This window comes from Nanorana parkeri, unplaced genomic scaffold (assembly GCF_000935625.1).
Source record: "Nanorana parkeri isolate BGI_ZX_2015 unplaced genomic scaffold, ASM93562v1 scaffold92, whole genome shotgun sequence".
NCBI classification, from domain to species: domain Eukaryota; kingdom Metazoa; phylum Chordata; class Amphibia; order Anura; family Dicroglossidae; genus Nanorana; species Nanorana parkeri.
This window is the reverse complement of record NW_017306360.1, coordinates 2,341,663-2,362,408: the sequence shown is the minus strand read 5'-3', so window position 1 is coordinate 2,362,408 and position 20,746 is coordinate 2,341,663. Positions and strand designations below refer to the sequence as shown.

Sequence of the window (20,746 nt, the reverse complement as noted above, 5' to 3'; positions counted from 1 at the left end):
TGATTTTTTTTAAGTCACACAATATTTGCACAGTTTATCAAATCAATATTTTTGGGGGAAAAATACACTAAAATGGATTTTAGTGCACCCAAATACAACATAACACCCATTTTTTTTTTTGGTAAAATATACAGGTGAAACTCGAATAATTAGAATATCGTGCAAAAGTAATTGCAGTAATTGCTGCAAAAGGGGCCCAAACCAAGTACTGAGTACATATGCATGCTTGTACTTTTCAGAGGTCCGATATTGTTCTATGTACAATCCTTGTTTTATTGATTGCATGTAATAATCTACTTTTTTGAGGTTGTGGATTTGGGGTTCTTGGGGTTTTCATGAGCTGTAAGCCATAATCATCACAATGATGACAAATCACGGCTTGAATGATCTTGCTTTGCATGTAATGAGTCTATCTCATATATTAGTTTCACCTTTTAAGTTGCATTAGTGAAATAAATGAACTTTGCACGATATTCTAATTATTCGAGTTTCACCTGTACAACACTGGCACAGTCTACTCTCCTTGAGTTTGTAGGTCTTTTGTAGGCCCTTATTCGATTTCCAGGCTGTGGGCAACCGATCTGTTCAGACTCGGGGTCAGTCTGTGTCTGGGGTCTTGTAGCATCTCCAGTTTGTAGTCTCACTGCAGGGACTGTTAACTGGTTAGTTTATCGGAGTTTATTTAATTCCTTCTCTAGAATTGTTCATTTATTTGGGATCTTTTCAGGCCACATTGTTGGGAGTTTTGGATACACAAGGTGCTGAAGAGTTGTAGAAGGCCGCACGGCTTGGCCTGGTCCTTGTTGGCCAGTAAGGGTTTATGGTGGTATGAGTTGGGGCTGCTGTTTTGTAGATGGTCCCAGTATGATAGTTCCCTCTTCTATACTGCAAGTAGTAAAGAGAATCTACCTAGCGTAGCTTGGCAAGCATTGCTGAAGGTGCTCTGATGGCCTTTGAGGAGGTGCTTGCAGAATTCCAGTGCAATATTTCTGTTGGACTGAAGTCTCTTTTGTGTAGGTATTGTTAGATGACAGCAGGGCACTATAGTTCACTGCCATAAAGGAGGATTTGGATTCTCTCTCCTATCTCCTCTCACATGCTCTCTCTCTCTTCTCCATTTGTTCTTTATTTCCACTCTAAGTCTCTCTACTCTTATCTCCTCTTCTCTCACTCTCCTTCCGTATCTCCTATGCTCTTTCTTCTCTTCTCTCCCTCTGCAGACTTCTCTCTCCTTTTTAAGTCTTCTTTCTCCTCTCCATCCTCTCTGTCTTGTCTCTCTCATTCCATTCTCTATCCTTCTCTGCACTCTAACTCTCTTTGCCCCTCTCTCCTCCTCTCCCGTTTCTCCATCTCCCCTCTCTCTCTCTCTCCCTTCATTAACCCTCCCTTCTCCTTCTCTCTTTTTTTCTTTTCTCAAGTCTCTCCTCCCTCTCTCTTTGTCCACACTCTCTCTCCCTCTACTTCCTCTTTGCTCAAATTATGCAGAGCTGGCTTTTACAGGTGATAATTGCAGAGCATCGTACACTATGACAGAGATTAACGTTTAATCTGATGGTCTGTAATCGACGTACCAGTTTACGCCCGGTCGTCCGCCTCCGACGGCGTCCTGCGCAAGCGCACTGTAGCAATAGAGTTTCTAGAGCGAGACCGCGGGCGTCGCATTGCGCAGGCGCACCGCGGCTCTATCTGCTGTCTCACCTGTCGGCTGATTCCCCGGTCTGCGCAGGCGCACCTCGGGACCCCGCCCCTTCTCACTGGAGCAGCCGGCTTAAAACCACTGTTTGCTAATTGATCGGCGTCCTACTGTTGTTGTAGCGGGACGCTGATCCACCAGTGTCCAACCCTCAGGGGAGAGTTGAACCGCAAGTACTTGGGCTGAGACCCAACCTAACCTGCATTTCATACCTGCTTAGTATTGCAAGAACCTTATTGAGCATATCACTCTGCAAATGAACCAATAACCTGCATTTCATACCTGCTTAGTATTGCAAGAACCTTATTGAGCATATCACTCTGCAAATCATCCAATAACCTGCATTTCATACCTGCTTAGTATTGCATGAACCTTATTGAGCATATCACTCTGCAAATCATCCAATAACCTGCATTTCATACCTGCTTAGTATTGCATGAACCTTATTGCATATATCATACTGCTATACTACCAGAAGTTGGAACTAATAGCCATTAACCCCAAGTGTACGTTACTGTGATTTAACCCGCGCTTGCAACCACTCAGGCGGCACAGGGCTATACCATTCCTAACCACCAGGGGTATGATGTAATGCAGCTCCCTCTCCACCTTATCCAAATACAGGGTACTGAGGGGCAAGCTGCTTAACTGACTCCGTTCCTCCAATAGAAGGGGAACCTCCACAGTTGAGATCCAGATACTTACCCAAAGGGGAGGGACCGTTACATGGTCCTTTGTGACTTAGCAATGTCGTCTTTTGATTAAATCCATAGGAAGCAAGATGATCGATCAGAAGATGGAGAACATACAAGCTCGCTTGGACCGTGGGGAGGAGGTGCAGGGGGAGTACCTAACCTACCTGCTGTCCAGTGGAACACTGACCAATAAGGAGGTGAACGGCAGTGTGGTAGAGCTGCTGTTGGCCGGAGTGGACACGGTATTTGCATTCTATAATGGGCAAAGTTCTTCCATGTGCTATAATATGCCAATATTTCTACTTGAATAGGATAAACATGGGTCTATATTTTTCATTCAACCAACTGGCTTAACAAAAAAACTAGAACACATTCCCCTATCCATGCTGAACAGCATGGGCGGAGGAACACCCCGCTGCTTCTATTGTATTCTGACAATGGCCACGAGCTACTGTCAGAATATCATAAAGGAGCTTGCAGCTGAAATCTGTGCAAGCTACGTTCGATTAAACATTTTCCATCATGTTCCTTCGGCAAAAGTCAATGTAATGATCAACTTCTGCTGAAGAAATAGGGTCACCAACGCAGCAAATTGTGGCCGATCCCTCTTGAATTGGCCAAAATTCCCTGCGTGTGTACCTGGCTTTAGTAGTGCTGCACTGTGGTTGTACAATGTGGTTCCTGTCTGTAAGCTTTGGTTTCCATCTGTATTATATATTATTATTATTATTATTATTATTATTATTATACAGCAATTATACAGGGATTTATAGTATAAAGGAAAGACAGTACAATTCAACACAAGATGCTTAGGAGGGCCCTTCTTAGGACAGCTTACTGTCTGCAAGGAGGGGCAAGTGAAACAAAATGAAATAACTGAGGGTATGAGTTAATGGAGAAAGTAAAAGTCAGTTGCCAGGTGGAAGTGGGAAAGGCTTCCCTCAAGAGATGAGCTTTCAGGGATCATCTTAAGGCAGAATAAATTATAGCTGGATGGATTAGGATAGGGAGTTCCAGAGGGGGGGGGGTTCTGCAGAAGTCCTTGAGATGAGCATGGGAGCAGATAATGAGGCAGCTAGAGAGGAGGAGGTCCTCGGAAGAGCAAAAAAGACAGTTTGGGTGATATTTTGAGATGAGGTTAGTGATTTAGGTGAGGGAAGAGGTGTGGACGGCTTTGTATGTTGTAATATTCTGAATTTTATTTGTTGGATGAGTGGAAGTCAGTGGAGGGATTAGCTGAGAGGGACAGGGGATGGAAGCCAGTGGATGGATTGGCAGAAAGGACACTCAGCAGGGTGAGGTGGATAAGTCTGGCAGTAGCATTCATAACAGACTGAAGGGAGAATGGTCTGTGTAGAGATGGGCCAACAAGGAGAGAGATCCAATAGTCAAAGTGAAATATGACAAGGCAGTGAATTAGTAACTTGGTGGTGTCAATGGTTAGGAAGTGGCATAATTTAGAGATATTACAGAGGTGAAGGCAACAAGATTTGAGTAGTTGCAGGCTGAAAGGAGAGGAGCAGAGTCCAGGATTACACCCAGTATCCTGGAATGAGGGAAAAGATGGATTACTGTGCTATTGATCTTATTATCCTTATGTTCTATGCCCTCAGACATCCAACACCCTCTCCTGGGCACTGTACCACCTGGCCAGGGACCCAGTGATCCAGGAATCCCTTTATCAGGAGGTGAGCGACATTGTCCCGGGTGACGCTATACCCACCGCCGAGGATATCGCCAAGATGTCGCTGCTGAAATCTGTGATTAAGGAAACACTCCGGTACTTTTCTTTCATATCCATTCCCTATTGGTTCCAGTATCAGTCCAATAAGCCAACATTTCATTTATGGGTAGAGCGTACCCGGCTGGTTTCAAACATCTCTTGAAGGTTTCCACCACTGAGGCACTCTGTTTGCCACCTTCTCACACCTCGGAGTCTCTGTCTTCCTGTTGCATTTTGTTGTCTGTACAGCAGGTAAGAGTCTCATCTCCTGGGGTCCTCAATATACAGGTGAAACTCGAATAATTAGAATATCGTGCAAAAGTAATTGCAGTAAGTGCTCCAAAAGGGGCCCAAACCAAGTACTGAGTACATATGCATGCTTGTACTTTTCAGAGGTCCGATATTGTTCTATGTACAATCCTTGTTTTATTGATTGCATGTAATAATCTACTTTTTTGAGGTTGTGGATTTGGGGTTCTTGGGGTTTTCATGAGCTGTAAGACATAATCATCACAATGATGACAAATCACGGCTTGAATGATCTTGCTTTGCATGTAATGAGTCTCTCTCATATATTAGTTTCACCTTTTAAGTTGCATTAGTGAAATAAATGAACTTTGCACGATATTCTAATTATTCGAGTTTCACCTGTATAGAAGATTCCAGACTTCAGTTGAGCCTGTTGCCCAACTAAACCTGAAATGTGGTTTTGGAGAGGAATTATCTTTTCACAATATACAGTAGTCTATTCAACTAACAGGCTTATTGATTTTGAATGCTTCTTCAGAGATTTCCCCATTACCTCCTATCCCAGTCCCAGTACCACAATCTATGAGGGGACTACTGTCAGGGAAACATGCAATAAAAATTTGTGAGAAGTTCTAACCCTCCCTTACCCAAAACACAAAGTTTTGATTGGAGTTAAAGTTGTAGTTGCATTTATGGCGCCTGAATTCACCTTGCTTTTCTTTTCTTTAGGCTGTACCCAGTCGTACCTTCTAACACGAGAATGAATGCTGAAAAGGACATAACCCTTGGGGGCTATTGGTTTCCCAAAAATGTAAGTGGATTGTGGATGAGTGAAGTGACCCATAGATGGCAGACACGCAGACACAATCTGATCATCAATAGAGCAGAACATTCCCCGAATGCTCCATAAACAGAAGAAGTTGTCACTCTAGCAGTTTAAACAAAATGTTTTAATTATTATTATTGTTTTAAGTTCAGAAGCTTTTAAACTGATATTATATATACCAGCATTGCTCTGCAGAGGGCCAAGTTGGCTTTTGACCGACCTTACCCAATTATGGAGCAATCTGCAGAGCAAAGTTCTCAAGACATTTTACAGACCTGTAAGTTGCCCAATGTTGGTGATGAGGTTTTTCTTTTCTTGCAGACGCTGTTTGGGTTAAATCACTACCAGATCTCTCGTGACGAGAACAACTTTCCAGAGCCTAACAAATTCCTCCCCCTGCGCTGGCTGCGAGATAACAAGGTGAAGAATAACCCCTTCAGCTCCATCCCATTTGGGTACGGTGTGCGAGCTTGTGTTGGCCGCAGGATCGCAGAGCTGGAAATGTATCTCACGTTATCACGGGTAAGAATTCTCTCTACTGAGTATTTCAGGAGAGGAGAGTTAGATAGAGGAAGGAGCAGAGTCCTCCAGCAGTGCAGAGTATTTTAAGGGGGGAGACCTAAATAGTGGTAGGGGCAGAGTATTTCAGGAGAGGAGAGTTAGAGGAAGGAGCAGAGTCCTCCAGCAGCACCAAGATGGAGCAGAGGCCTCCAGCAGCATCCAGAAGTAATACAGAGAGAGACTCACCTCTGTGCCCATGCACCTTTGGCTGAGGCTGAACTTATGAAAGAAAACAGTAACATACATTTTTTTCTCTTCCTCGTTTCCTAGATTATTAAGAAGTATGAGATCAGACCCGACCCTCGAGGTGTAGAGGTTTCTGCTATGGCCAGGGCTGTCCTGACCCCGAGCCGCCCCATTAACCTCCAGTTTCTGAACAGAACTTCCTCCAAGTCACTCTGAACGTCGGTAAGATCACAGAAGGATGATCTGCATTTCAGGAAGATGGCGGCACTTTTTCCAGTAACTGGCATCATGCTTCAAGCTTGAAGGAATTTGAAAGAAGGTGCCGGAATCCTAGAATCTACACCGCAAACCTTCACCTGAAAACATACTTTAGGCTGATTTTTGTAAATTACATTTAGAGTGGACTGGTTGCTCATACACTGCTGAGGCAGCCATTTTTTTCCCCTGAACTGGTAAGATTACAGAGAAATTATCTGCATTCAACTTTCCCTGGACTGACTTCAGTAATGTGAATTCTGATTGGCTGCTATGAGTTACCGCACTCTATTTTGTTTATTGCGCTGTTTGTTGAATACGCTGGAATAAGGAAATATTCAAAATGCTTCACTTTATTCTTTTTTTAATCATGTCACCCCATAATTACTTTGCACATGATGGACTTTGTAGAAAGGTAGCATGTTAAAGCCCAACTCCAGACAAAACTATTTTGATACTTTAAAGTGGGAAAAGGTTAGAGTCGTGTCTATGTTTCTGTTTGTGTCTGTGTCCTAACTGGAGAGAGTTCCTTTCACTTCCTGTCATCATGATTACATAAGAAGTGAGGGCAAATCTCTCCACTGAGGATACAGACATTGTTAAAAAAAAAACCCAACAGAGCTTCCCCACTTTATTAACAAATGTCTGGAGTGCAGCTTTAAAAATTATTGAATTTTAATTCTTACAATGGATTTTGCACTTTCTTAAACAGTGCATAACAGTACAACATAGAACCTTTTGGGTGTGGATAAAATAGATAATATACTCCCCTTTCCCCAATGTCCACAGTGCAAGGGGTGCCTTCATCCTCCTGTCAAGGAAAGTCCAAATCTCACAAGAAGACTCTGCAGCACAGGCAGGATTGTCTTCTTGAGTGATTTGGGCTATTTAGCATTCTCTGATTTCTCTGGAAGGAGGATGCTGTCACCCTGGCCTAAGCACTGCGGGAGGAAGCCAGGATAAGGTATGTCTATTGTATCACTTTTTTTCTTCCACAGATTTTTTTATTGAACTTTCTTTGAGGCTAGGTTCACATCTAGGCGACTGAGCTGGTGAGCTGTTTTTGCGCATTTTTACTTTGAAAACTGCGCGGTTGTCGCATGGTTTTCAATGCATAGAGATGTCTATGGGACCCAAACCGCTCGACAACCACCCGAAAATAGCTCCTGCACCTTTTTGCGCGACAGGCAATTTCTACAGTGCGACAAATTGCAAATGTGTAAAAAGCTACCACCAGCTTTCGAAAACATGAAAACGTAACCCTTGCATGCCACGGTACTCATGTCCAATGGGGAAAACATAGGGAAATGAATTAATCCCTTCCAGACCATAAGTTTTGAAGCCTGGATTAAATAAACAACTACACTCAATAGGGTTGCCACCTGTCCAGGATTTACCCGGACAGTCCGGGTTTTGAATGCTGTGTCCGGGTTTCATGTCAGAAACCCAGACACAAGATGTCAGGCAGACAGGGGCAACCAAAATTAATTGTCTCAACTGTGATATTTACATATGAATGGGTGGCGCTATTTACATATGAATAAGCCGTGACTCATTCTCCCAAAAATATGTCCACGTGTCGCTAGAGTGTTCGGTTTTTACTTAAAGAAAAGGTGGCAACCCTAACACTCAAGACTACTTTTATTTTGGGTGGGGGTGATGGGGATGGTATAATGGTGCAGCTTTTAAAAAACTACGCAGAGCCCCAAAACAACAAAGCTGAAAGAACAAAAAAGTGGATGGTGTGCGGAGGAGGGGCAATTGAGGAAGAGGGCAAGGGGACAGCAGCCAAAAACATAAAATACACTATGCAGCTTACATGCTGATAGGGAGCAGGCCCAGCGATACAGGGGGTCGGGGGTGGGGGGGCGCAAAAAATGCAACTTTGCCTGTGTAGGCAAAAATCCTAGCACCGGGCCTGTGCAGCTATATCTCCTATTTGTAGTGCTGTTGCGCAGCTCAGTTCATGACATGGCGGGTGTTGTGTAGAGGGTTGTAAGTCCATATGCACCAATCAGAAGTTAGTAACCAGCCAGGCTGAGCCTTCTAATGAACTATCTGTGGCTATTACCACATTTTAGTCTTTCCATTACTGATGGTGACATCATTTTAAGCACTTACTGTAACTGACACTACCTCAGACTGGATCTAACCCTCCTTGTAGCCAATGAATGTAACAAATGATCTTTTTACCTCATTTGCTGAACACTACAATAAAAAAGATTTATTTTGCAACAAGGTCTTGTCCTAAATTCTTACTGCATAACAGTGTAATTTGTGCAGATATACGGGCACTGCCGACATGGTCTTTGAGGGTTTACATTCCCTTAGTAAGTCACTGACCTTGGTCAGACCAATGGTTGAGGGACCAAATATTTTGAATCCATCATAGCATATTAAATGGAAGCAAGTCAATGTGTTTTGGGGTGTACTAAGGGATCCCCTTCATCAGGAAAGGTGAGAACTGAACTGGAGTGATACCGAGCACGAATAGGTTACATAGTTGTTGAGACAATAAAAACATAGGTCCTTAACTTATGTGAGTGTGTATATGTGTGTGGTATGAGGTTAAAAGGGTCAAATGAAATGATGAGACATCAGGCTTCAGCAGCTGATTAAAGCAGCCATTTTTACCGGTATATTTCCATGATGAAGGTGGTTCATTGGAAGCCTTGAAACGCGTTGCCTTTTGGAAATGCCATTAAAAAAAATGGAACATATTAGGATTCAAAACCATTGGTGTGACGAGTAGTCCGAGTTTTGCAAGAATTTGCTGGAGCACAAGGCAGGATCTTTTGCTGAGATTAAGCATAAAAGAGGATGATGTCAACCCCACCTAGGCACCGCGAGAGGAAGCAGAGGAAAGATAAGTATAATATATCACCTTTTTCCTCCCACAAACAAATACACATGTCTTCTGCTGCTTGATACGAGGAAACAGATCTGCTTAGCTGCAGTTCCAGTATAACCACTATAGCTGTGTGCTTCCATCCAGCAGTGAAAGTGTTAGAGGGTGTCCCTTCCTGCTCTCTGGGCGTGCATTGTGTACAGAGCTGTGCAGTCCGCCACATCAGAGCTCTGAGGCCATGATAACTTCTTTCTTCAGACCCTGGCTCCTGACACTAAGCTGGCCCAGGGGCCAGGCCTGCATAGTAGTGGGGATAGGGCACCGACTGGTGACTGGAGTAAGGGGAATATGGTGCAGGGCAACAAGTGGAGTGGGGGGCGTGCAGCACAGAGCAGCAAGTGGAGTAAGGGGGGTGCACAACAGAGCAATGAGTGGAGTATGGGGAGTGCAGCACATAACAGAGAATGCAATTTGGGGGGTTCAGCACAGAGCAGTGAAAGGAGTATGGGGTGTGCAACACAGAGTGCTGAGCGGAATATGGGGGGTGCAGCACAGAGCAATGAGTGGAGGTGCAGCTGCTGGAATAGCGGAGGAGGGCAAAAAGATGAAGACGTTTGATGACTTACCTGGCCCATCTCTGCTCACTTGTATCTACTGGCTCTTCCTCCGGGGCTACCTGCTCTATACACATGAACTACAGGTGAGTCCGTAACTGATCTCCAGCTATGTTTTGTGTCTTACTACCTGTGTAAATGCGGCTCAATATCTAGGAACACTTTGTTTCTAGGACTCATTGCCCATAGATTAAATGGGATTTAGTTTTTGTTACTGCTTACGGTTGGCCCAGTTGGGTTATCATTGGATGACTTAATTTACTACAACCCCCTGTAAGGCACCAATGCTTGGACACAGACTTAGTGATGTCGCATACACATTCATTTACCTCCCGGTATACTCCTGAAGAAGCAGACTCTTTGATCTGAGAAACGTGTTGAGACGAGCCTTCTTTATGAACTCCCCTTTGAAGAAATGTTAAAAATGTTGAAAGTGAAAAAAAAAGTTTTGTATTAAAAAAATAAGATTTGTTGGCAGCAAAGAAACAGAACAGAGAGACAGAAGAACAATGGCAGAAAAAGACCAAGTGGTCCATCCAGTTTGCCTCTCCTGTTTTTTGTTTGTTTCTTTTTCTCTGTTTTTTTTAAGCCTTGATGTCTGAGTATAGATCTATGTTTGTCCCGGTCATGTATACATTTGCTTCATGTTAAACGATGCGCTACCTGTGCTGGAAGTCTGTTCTAATAGTTAAAGGAGAACTATGAGGTGAGTGAAAATCACTCAGCCTCGTAGTTCTAGCCGACCTGTGACAATGAAACTTTCTCCTTAGGGTAACTTGAGTACAAAAAAACTAGCGTCCTCCAGTCACCCTAGGCTCAGTATAGCGCATGCTACAGCTAGCGGTATACTGAGACGCCGCAGAGAGACGCTAGAGGCAGAGCCAGCTGTACCCGCACCCTCCCCCGTCCGTTCCGCCAGTCAGCGCTGGAGGATCGAAGCAGGGAGGGGGGGAATCCCTGCATGTAGCCGTGAGTGACAGTCACGGCTCTCTGTAGGTAGATGATCGAGAAGTGAGCGTTCGACGGTATGTGTTCGCTCACTTCCCGATCTATTGAGCCGCCCTGTGACAGTTTGATTGTCACACAACGGCTCGACACTATGAGGATGGATGATTTTCACTTGCCTCATAGTTCTTCTTTAAAAGCGAGACACTCATGCAAAAAATAATTCAAAATCTCCCATTGTGTAATATTTTCATAATTATTTATTGAAAAAAAAACAAAGTACACTTACAAATCAAAGAAGTAAAAAACGGCTCCTCTCTCTCCTCCTAGCAGCATGTGTCAAAAAGGAAGCAATCGTACGCCCCGTTCTGACACGTGTCATCACTAGACTTCCTCTGATATAAAGATCAGCTCAGCAGATTTGCAAATCTCTGGCGAAAAAAAAACAGATCAGAGCCCTCTATTCCGAGTTATTTGCTAGGCGTTACACTTTAAATCAGAAGTTCCCCTAAAAAATTACTTCTAAGTAGGGTTTTTGGCAGAAGAGACTTTGTAACAGGATTGCTCTGCCTGGTGTCGACCATAGGTCAAAGAGAGGTTCTGATTTGTGTTTTGGGAGCTCCTGCATGACTGAAGCCTGCAAACATTTGTTGCACACTTCATTCAATTTATTAATTTAACAGTTATGTCTCTCTTTCATTCCTGTCTTGCAGGACATATTCAAGAAGAAATATGGGCCTATATCGAAAACCTCTCTTGGAGTGTATAGTGCAGTCCAAATAACAGATGCGGATCTCCTGGAGACGTTGCTGAGACAGGAGGGGAAATATCCAATGAGGGCAGACAAGCACCCCTGGAAAGATTATCGGTACCTTAGGAACCTGGCCTGTGGTCCTCTAACCGAGTACGTACACAGACGCTGAGTTATAAATGGTTCTGCTGGCTCTTTGTCATCTGTCGGGATCTCAGCGTAACTACATTGTTAAAAATAGTATGTTGTTTAGAGAGCTAAAGAGATGGAGCTCACATGACAGAATGAGTCGCAGGAGTGATTTATTCCCCTCCCATTGTCTTCAAACTACCTACAGCCCTGAATGTCACTCTTTCCTTAAAATTAGGATTTTCTATAAATAGTAGGAAAATAAATATAAACCGTCAGTATAAAAAAAAAAATAGGAGAATGTGGAGGCTGCTGACCTCTGCCCCTGAATAGCTGTCTGCTTGGCTGCCATGCTGACCCAGTGGCTACAAGTACTTTGACATGGAACACGGTTTTACATTGGAAGTTCTGATTATTCTTTTTAATCTGTATGATTGTTCCAGGTCATTGTCTCAGAAATTATTGGAGCCATAAACAGCCAAGAAAGTTCTATTCTTAGAAGAAGTTCAAAATAAGCATTTGTCTCTGAATGTGTTTCCTGTTTTTAAACAAAAGAGGAAGACCTTGCATCAATGTGAAACATAAACTCCACCAGGCACTTTATTTGGAACGCTACAGAATAAAAAAAAATTGTTGCCATAAAGGGACACACATGTTTAGGAGTATGCCTAATTTAATTGACACCTGAGCGGCATGGCCACAGCTGGTGATGTGCAGTTTTCCTGGAATTTCGATGTTGTCCTTAGGGGGGAATCTTCGCTTCGTTCCCCTACTGCAGGGATGTCCAAACTCCGGCCCTCCAGCTGTGGTAAAACAACAAATCCCATGAAGCATCTCTCTCCGGGAGTCATGTCTGTGGCTGTGAGAATCTTGCAAAGCCTCATGGGATTCGTAGTTCCACCACAGCTGGAGGGCTGCAGTTTGGACATCCCTGCCCTACTGGGTCTATCCAGTGCAACTGGAACTCTGTTGGGAAAGCATTGCCTCCTTTGGGGGGGTAAGGGTGAAGTGGACCGACCAGGTCTAGGGAACTGTAAAGACTAAGGACTGTTTGCATTGTCCTTCCATGAGTAAAGAAATTGTAAGTTCAAGCAGAGTATGGACTAAGTCTGTTTATCCCTGAGTAAAAATGTGGCCTGTACCTAGGGAACTCAATGTAGCAGCCAGCTCGGGCAGGAGTGTGTGGTGGTCTAGTGATGGTGGGTCCGTCTGTCTGGCACGCCATGTAAGCGTTCCACATGTCCTAAGGCCTCAGGCGTGTGATGTGACCCTCCTAATAACTGGACCTGGAATCTCTTTGCCAGTAGAGGATTCCTATAGATATGAAAGTAGACTCCTGCCCAATATGTTTCACAACTTTACCTTGCTGCTCCTGTTCAGCTGATGTTGTGGGCTCCCCTGGTCGGGAAATTACTGCACTAGTGGGCTCCCTTACATGTGTGACAGGCATAGTGGCCAACTGCGCAGCGAGCTAAATCATACTGGTGGTTTTACCAGGCTCTCTGGGTTACTGAGCGGCATTGAGGACAGTGTGTTCCATGAACACTGCACCTTAGTGTCGCCACCCGCAGTGCATCCCAGAGTGCCACTTGAGGCAGCTGCGCATGGTTAAAGACAATACTTACATTGGCTGTTGCATTCAAGCAATGATCAGTTGGTTTTAACAAGGTCAATGGGTGCCAAGAAAGCACACCATAGCACCACCAGCCAGAACTGTTAACAAAAAGCCTGTTGGGTCCTCCCAAAATAATAGATGGCTTTCTTCTGTCTCTTGAGGGCTCTGGTGATGCCATCTCTTCATTGGAGTTCTCAGCAACTTCCAACTACTGTGACTGGACCTCCACCCTAGAACTCCAGCCAAAATGTTCTGCTTAAAGTAGAACAATGGAATGTCATAAACAAAATATGTGCTGGGGCAATTAATTACTGTATAGGTACATCTGCCCTTAGAATTTTCTCTTAGTCCCCCAAATACGTGTTGTGATGGGGTTGCAACAATGCTACACTGCCCCTCAAATATGAGCAGAGTTGTCGCCCTCATGTAGGCTGTGCCAGCTTTTACTACAATGGGATGGAAAGATGATGGAGGGGGCATGGCAATGGGTATTATCACTGCTGATTCACAAACCTGTAGATTCTCAATCAGCACCTGGCCAAACCTAGTCCTACCCACTGCTTTCTGTATTTTTGGCACTTCATCTCCTGCTGTGAGCTGTAGTGTCTGCGTGTGAGACACAAAGAAAGGAGGTTTTGGTTCAGTCAGGGAAAGAAATGTTGAATCTTTTGTAGCACTAATGCATTGGGCAAATACCTGTATTCATCTCCACAGGGAGGGTCACCGCTGGTACACGCTGCGCACTGTGCTCAACAAGAGGATGCTGAAGCCCGCAGAGGCCGCTCTGTACAACGGGGCCATGAACGAGGTGGTGACCGACTTTCTGAGCTCACTGGATGTCTTGAGGAAAGAGACGCCCTCTGGAGTCATGGTGAACGACATCGCCAACATCTTCTATCGCTTCGCATTTGAAGGTGAGATGGCTTTAGGTATACAATGGTGTCACGCCGATGACTACACAGGAAGTCAGGGAAAATCTCCCCAGTGGAGATGCAGACATCAATAAAATTGCAACTCCTTCCTGCTGTGCAGTAATCCAGTGTAAGACTTGGAGCTTCCTGTAATAAAGACCGGTCACTGCTGCTCTCTCCTTGTGTAGGGTGACTGGTCTTGTCTCTGCCCCCTCCTGTAGTTTTCTGCAGGCAGCCTGTAGTGGATGGAGCCCACTGGGTCCCTCCCACAGCTCTGCTCTCTGCACAGGCTATGCATAGCATAGTGATGATGTCACTGCTACTGCAAGGTAATGTCTGGGTTTGCAAAGTCATTTGGTGAACACAAAGTGGATTTATATTATTTGTGACTATTGAGAAACTTATTTAAATAAAAGTTTATGTGTCAACGAGTTCAGCTTTAACCCCGGCCAATGTCTCACTCCTCCATTGACGTTCTAATTTCTATGAAATGAAATAGTTTTCCTTTTTCAGTCCTTATAAGCCTGCCAGAGATTCATAAGATGATAAGAGAAAAGAGATGTGCAAGAGTGACTTTCCGTAGTCATAATTGGGGTCCAGTCACCTCATGGGCCTTGTGGCAATGTTACCCTTTACGATGAGTGTCCTTGTATTTAACTCTGTGTTTGTCTGTCTTCTTCCTCTCTTCCTCCAGGAATTTCATACATCTTATTTGAGACCCGGATTTGGTGCCTGGGAAAACAAATCCCCCCGGAGTCACAAAAATTTATTGACTCAATTGGAGCCATGATGAAGTACACTGTATATATGAGCATTCTTCCAGCTTGGGCCAAGAATGTGCTACCCTATCACAGATTGTACGTGCAGCAGTGGGACAACATTTTTGAATTTGGTGAGCTTCAAAATAAAAATAAATACATCATAAGGCAAAAGGGAATGTGCATCCAATCAAAAAGCAGCATTTATTAGGTTGTTGCCATAGGTTACTGCTGATCACTGCTCTTTTTTTCTATTAAAGTAAATGTAAATCCAATTACCTAAAATCTTATTTAAGCTTATACAATGTGTGTGGCGCAATCATAATTTTCACAGGTAGGCATACCCTGTGTTTGTATGTGCGTGTACATGGGGGTGAAAGGCTTTAAACATTTTTTATTTCATATATCACTCCTAGCCGGAGAAATGACAGCCTGTAACTGGAAGTAACTAAACCATCGTCGCTTCTTGTTTCAGTAAGCGTAGGGGAGGTCAGCCACTGGAAATTTGCTGATTTCCCTCTGATCCAACTGCACATACCCGCTATGGCAGTCCCTAACCTGAGATGTGGGCTTTTCTGTTCTGTTCACAAACCCTAGACCATAGGGCCAGTAAAGCTATATGTTGCATAGAAGGTCAATCAAGTACTTCTTATAACAAATATTTGAAATGCTACTGTATAACATATTGTGTACCATTGGCGCCTCTTCTTCCAGCAGAATATGGAGTTTCCTCTTCTCTTCTACAGAAGTGAAGTCTAGGGTGAGAGCAGAGAGTCTCTGAAAGGGAGTGACGCTCATTGCTGAGTACTTGGGCCCCCATAGCAGAAAGTAGGCCTCATCCTCTAGGGCCCCCTGGTCATTCCACTGGCACAGTCTATTCTCCTTGAGTTTGTAGGTCTGTTTGCACCGCCCTGATTCAATTTCCAGGCTGTGAGCAGTCGATCTGTTCAGACTCAGGATCTGTCTGTGTTTGGGGTCTTGTAGCATCTCCAGACATGTCCAGTTTGCAGTATTTCTGTAGTAACTGGTAACTAGTTAGTTTATCTGAGTTTATTTCATTCCTTCTCTAGAATGGTTCATAATGTTTATTTGGAATTTTTTCAGGGCACATTGTTGGGGGTTTTGGATGCACATGGTGCTGATATGTTATAGAAGGCCACATGGCTTGGCCTGGTCCTTGTTGGCCAGTAAGAGTTTATGGTGGTATGAGTTGGGCCCGCTGTTTTGTAGATGGTCCCAGTATGATAGCGTCCTCTTCTATACTGCATGTGGTAAAGGGATTCTAGCTAGCTTAGCTTGACAAGCATTGCTAAAGGTGCTCTGATGGCTTTTGAGGAGGTGCTTGCAGAATTCCAGTGCAATATTTCTTTTGGGCTGGAGTCCCTTTTGTATTGGTATTGGTAGATGACAGGGCACTATAGCTCACTGCCATTAAGAAGGGTTGGGATGATGACACTGTAAAAGACTGAGCTGTGCTGTCTCTTCTTCCCTCTGCCTCTCTCCCACCTCTATCTCTTCTCTTCCATCTCCTCTCACATGCTCTCTTTCCTTTCCATTTCTACTGTGTCTCCATTCTAAATCTCTCAACTCTCATCTCCTCTTCTCTCACTCTACTTTGCTATATTATATGTTCTCTCTTCTCTCCTCCTTTTCACTGTCCTCTGACTCTTCTATCCCTTTTCCATCTTTTCTCCTCTCCATCTTCTCTCTCCATCTTTCTCTCCACTCTAACTCTTCTTGCCCCTCTCTCCTCCTCTCCTTCTCTCTTCCCTTTTCTCCCTCTCCTCTCTCTACTCTTTCTTTCTCCCTTCTTTAACCCTCCCTTCTCCTTCTCTCAACATCTTCTTTCTCTTTGTCCACACTCTCTCTCCCTCTGCTTCCTCTTTGCTCGGATTATGCAGAGCTGGTATTTACATGTGATGAAGGCAGCACATCGCACACTTTGACAGAGATCAATGGTTAATCTGATGGTCCTTTGGGCTTAGCAATGTTGTCTTTTGATTAAATCTATAGGAAGCAAGATGATCGATCAGAAAATGGAGAAGATACAAGCTCGCTTGGACCGTGGAGAGGAGGTGCAGGGGGAGTACCTAACCTACCTGCTGTCCAGTGGAAAACTGACCGATGAGGAGGTGAACGGCAGTGTGGTAGAGCTGCTATTGGCCGGAGTGGACACGGTATTTAAATTTTACAATGTGCAGAGTTCTTCTATGTGCTATAATATTTCAAAAATTTCTACTTAAATAGTGTAAACATGAGCCAGGATGAATAAAAAAAACTAGAACACATTCCTAAATCCACACTGAACAACGTGGATGAATGAATCCTCCCTTTTATTGCATTATTACAGCGGCCACTGGTCATTGTCAGAATACCCAAACTGAGCTTGCAGCTGATTGACTTATGCTGAAGGAATAGGTTCATCAACACACCAAAGTGTGGCTGATTCCTCTAGAATTGGCCGGAGTTCACTGTGCATGTACCCAGGTTTAGTAGTGCTGCACTCAGGGCCCGATTTCCCACAAGGCCAACCAAGGCCCGGCCTTGGGGCAGCAGGGAGTAGAGAGGCAGCAGGGATGTGGAATTCCTATCTCCCAATGCCCGGGACATGCAGTTCCGGGTGCCGGGTGGGGAGTTGTTTTGTACATTTAGCCCTGCTTTGGGCAAGCAGAGCTAAATATACAGCGGGGAAACCACCGCTTGTTTGTACAAGTGATCTCTGCGACATTGTATGCAGCCTGCAAGATTGAGGAACCTGGCCTTGGACAGCAGAAAGAGTAAATCCGGCCCTGGCTGCACTGTGGTTGTGCTTTACAGTTCCTGTCTGTAGGCTTTGGTTTCCATCTGTATGTAATATTATTATTATTATACAGGATTTATACAGCACCAACATTTTATACAGGGATTTATAGTATAAAGGAAAGACAGTACAATTACAATACAATTCAACACAAGATGCTTAGGAGGGCCCTGCTCGTGACAGGTTACTGTCTGCAAGGAGGGGCAAGTGATACAAAATGAAATAACTTTGAGGGGATGAGTTGATGGAGAAAGTAAAAGTCAGTTGCTAGGTGGAAGTGGGAAAGGCTTCCCTCAAGAGATGAGTTTTCCAGGATCACCTCAAGTCAGAATAAATGATAGCTGGATGGATTAGGATAGGGAGTTCCAGAGGGGGAGGTTCTGCAGAAGTCCTTGAGGTGAGCATGGGAGCAGATAATGAGGCAGCTATAGAGGAGATCTTTGGAAAAGCAAAGAAGACTATCTGGGTGATGTTTTGAGATGAGGTTGGTGATGTAGGTGAGGAAAGAGGTGTTGTCAGGATCCAGAGCACCCCCAGGTGGAGCTGGAGCCAGATCCTGCAGTTCCTGTGCTCGCCTGCTGGTGTCTCCAACAGCCAGGAACTGTCAGGAACCTGCAGCTCCAGTACTCACCTGCGGGTGTGCCCCAGCTGTGACTGATCATCCCATCACCTGGTGCTTCCTGGGAGGGTATTTAGGCCCTCCCTGCAGTCAGGAAGCTGGCTCAGTATTGCGTCGCCTGCACCTGACTGGCTCCCTGAACCCTGCTCCCTGAACCCTGCTCCCTGAACTCTGCTCCCTCAACCCTGCTCCCTCAACCCTGCTCCCTATCTGCAAACCTGTCACCGACCCGGTGTCACGTCCGTGCCGCCAATAGGACCGGCGGTAGGGTCCGACGTCCTTCTGCGCAGGCGCGCCGAAGATCTCGGGCTGCACTGTCTAGGAGAGACAGCAGCAGGGGCAGGCGCGTCACAGGGCTCCTCCTCCCTTCACACGAGCCGCCGGTTTAAAGCCGCGGTTCACTAATTGATCGGCGTCTTACTAACAGTTGTGGCAGGACGCTGATCAACACAGTGTCCCCTCACCTCCTTCTCGGACCACAGAGCACTGAGAGACATCCACCTGCTGGGGGAGCATAGTTGCCGGGATCCACAACTCTGATACCAAACGCAAGTACCCGGGGCTCCCTGCAAAGGACCCCAGGAACCTAACACTCTGCTAATACCATTGATTGTGCTTTACCTTCATGTCCATTGCATGAACTCTGCTAATACCATTGATTGTGCTTTACCTTCATGTCCATTGCATGAACTCTGCTAATACCATTGATTGTGCTTTACCTTCATGTCCATTGCATGAACTCTGCTAATACCATTGATTGTGCTTTACCTTCATGTCCATTGCATGAACTCTGCTAATACCATTGATTGTGCTTTACCTTCATGTCCATTGCATGAACTCTGCTAATACCATTGATTGTGCTTTACCTTCATGTCCATTGCATGAACTCTGCTAATACCATTGCTTGTGCTTTACCTTCATGTCCATTGCATGAACTCTGCTAATACCATCGATTGTGCTTTACCTTGATGCCCATTGCATGAACTCTGCGAATTCCATTGATTGTGATTAGCCTCACACTGCATTGCCTTACTGCTGTAGGCCATTGCCTCAGTAAATTCCAACAGCATCTCTATAACAAACGCACGGGGTATGATGTCAAGCGGTAATCTCGCAGCCTTACTCCACCAAGAGGCATAAGAGACTCACCTGCATACTGACCCCAATCCATCCTCCGCAGTTGCGATCCCTAGGTACACCTACCCCGAGGTGGGACGTTACACCCGGCTTGTTACCCGACCACTCTTCTTGGATCCTGTTCCTGTACTGTGCTGCTGCCCTCCTGTTAACGACCCGGCTTGTACCTGACCACTCTTCCTGTATCCTGAGGCCTGCTGTCTATCTGCAGTCCTGTTTCCCCTCCTTGTTGCTGTTCCCCCTGGCTGTAGGTGTGTTTGTCCCAACTGTGGTTTTTGTTACTTCACTGCTAAACCTGTGGGGGTTGAGGGGGTTTGTAGTTTTGTTTGCTTTGTAACAAATAAACTGTGTGCATATAACCCTATCCAGTGTGGGCATATTAATTTGGTCATCCTGCGTGGGTACCTACATGTGGTGTGAGGACTCCTGTGCATGGTACCCTGACAGGTGTGGACGGCTTTGTATGTTTAGTATTCTGAATTGTTTTGGTCGGGTGAGTGGAAGCCAGTGGAGGGATTAGCAGAGACGGACAGGGGATGGAAGCCAGTGGAGGGATTGGCAGAGACGGACAGGGGATGGAAGCCAGTGGAGGGATTGGCAGAAAGGGGCAGCTGACACTGAGCAGTTGGTGAGGTGGATGATTCTGGCAGCAGCATTCATAATAGACTGAAGGGGGGATAGTCTGTGTAAAGATAGGCAACCAAGGAGGAAATTGCAATAGTCAAGGTGAAAGATGACAAGCCAATGAATTAGTAGCTTGGTGGTGTCAATGGTTGAGAAGTGGCATCATTTGGAGATGTTATGGAGGTAAAGGCAGGAAGATTTGAACAGTGATAGGATGTAGGGCTGAAAGGAGAGGTCAGAGTCCAGCACCCTGGCATGAGGAGAGAGACTCATTATTGTGTTATTGATCTTATTATCTTTGTGTTCTATGCCCTCAGACATCCAACACCCTCTCCTGGGCACTGTATCACCTGGCCAGGGACCCAGAGACCCAAGAATCCCTTTATCAGGAAGTGAACGATATTGTCCCAGGTGACGCTATACCCACTGCCGAGGATATCGCCAAGATGTCGCTGATGAAATCTGTGATTAAGGAAACACTCCGGTACTTTTCATTTATATCCATTCCCCACTGGTTCCATTATCAGTCCAAAAAGCCAACATTTCATTTATGGGTAGAGCATACCCGGCTGGTTTCATACATCTCTTGATGGTTTCCACCAGTGGGGCACTCCCAGTTTTCTATCTTCTCACGGCTTGGAGTCTCTGTCTTCCTGTCGCATTTTGTTGTCTGTACAGCAGGTAAGTCTCATCTGCTGGGGTCCTCAACATATAGAAGAATCCAGTCTTCAGTTGAGCCTGTTGCCCAACTAAACCTGAAATGTGGTTTTGGTGAGGAATGATCTTTTCACAATATAGTCCATTCAA

At 45.0% G+C, this 20,746-nt stretch overlaps 2 protein-coding genes across 5 annotated transcripts in view; both read left to right on the top strand.

Annotated features, from left to right (window-relative positions):
- Positions 1-6,382, top strand: part of LOC108783869 (sterol 26-hydroxylase, mitochondrial-like) — a 13,312-nt gene extending 6,930 nt beyond the window's left edge. The window contains exons 5-9 of the mRNA XM_018552559.1: positions 2,467-2,630; positions 4,002-4,168; positions 5,090-5,171; positions 5,508-5,708; positions 6,018-6,382. Coding sequence (XP_018408061.1) covers positions 2,467-2,630; positions 4,002-4,168; positions 5,090-5,171; positions 5,508-5,708; positions 6,018-6,149 — 746 coding nt within the window. The 3' untranslated portion in view covers positions 6,150-6,382. The remainder of the gene's footprint in view (positions 1-2,466; positions 2,631-4,001; positions 4,169-5,089; positions 5,172-5,507; positions 5,709-6,017) is intronic.
- A 3,240-nt stretch (positions 6,383-9,622) lies between these two features.
- LOC108783885 (sterol 26-hydroxylase, mitochondrial-like) overlaps positions 9,623-20,746 on the top strand; it is a 41,987-nt gene continuing 30,863 nt past the window's right edge. The window contains exons 1-6 of one of the 4 annotated variants that reach the window (XM_018552580.1): positions 9,623-9,736; positions 11,309-11,499; positions 13,805-14,004; positions 14,696-14,893; positions 16,773-16,936; positions 20,257-20,423. In XM_018552580.1, coding sequence (XP_018408082.1) covers positions 9,641-9,736; positions 11,309-11,499; positions 13,805-14,004; positions 14,696-14,893; positions 16,773-16,936; positions 20,257-20,423 — 1,016 coding nt within the window. In that variant the 5' untranslated portion in view covers positions 9,623-9,640. The remainder of the gene's footprint in view (positions 9,737-11,308; positions 11,500-13,804; positions 14,005-14,695; positions 14,894-16,772; positions 16,937-20,256; positions 20,424-20,746) is intronic. The other 3 variants (XM_018552576.1, XM_018552577.1, XM_018552578.1) reach the window with 3 other exon arrangements.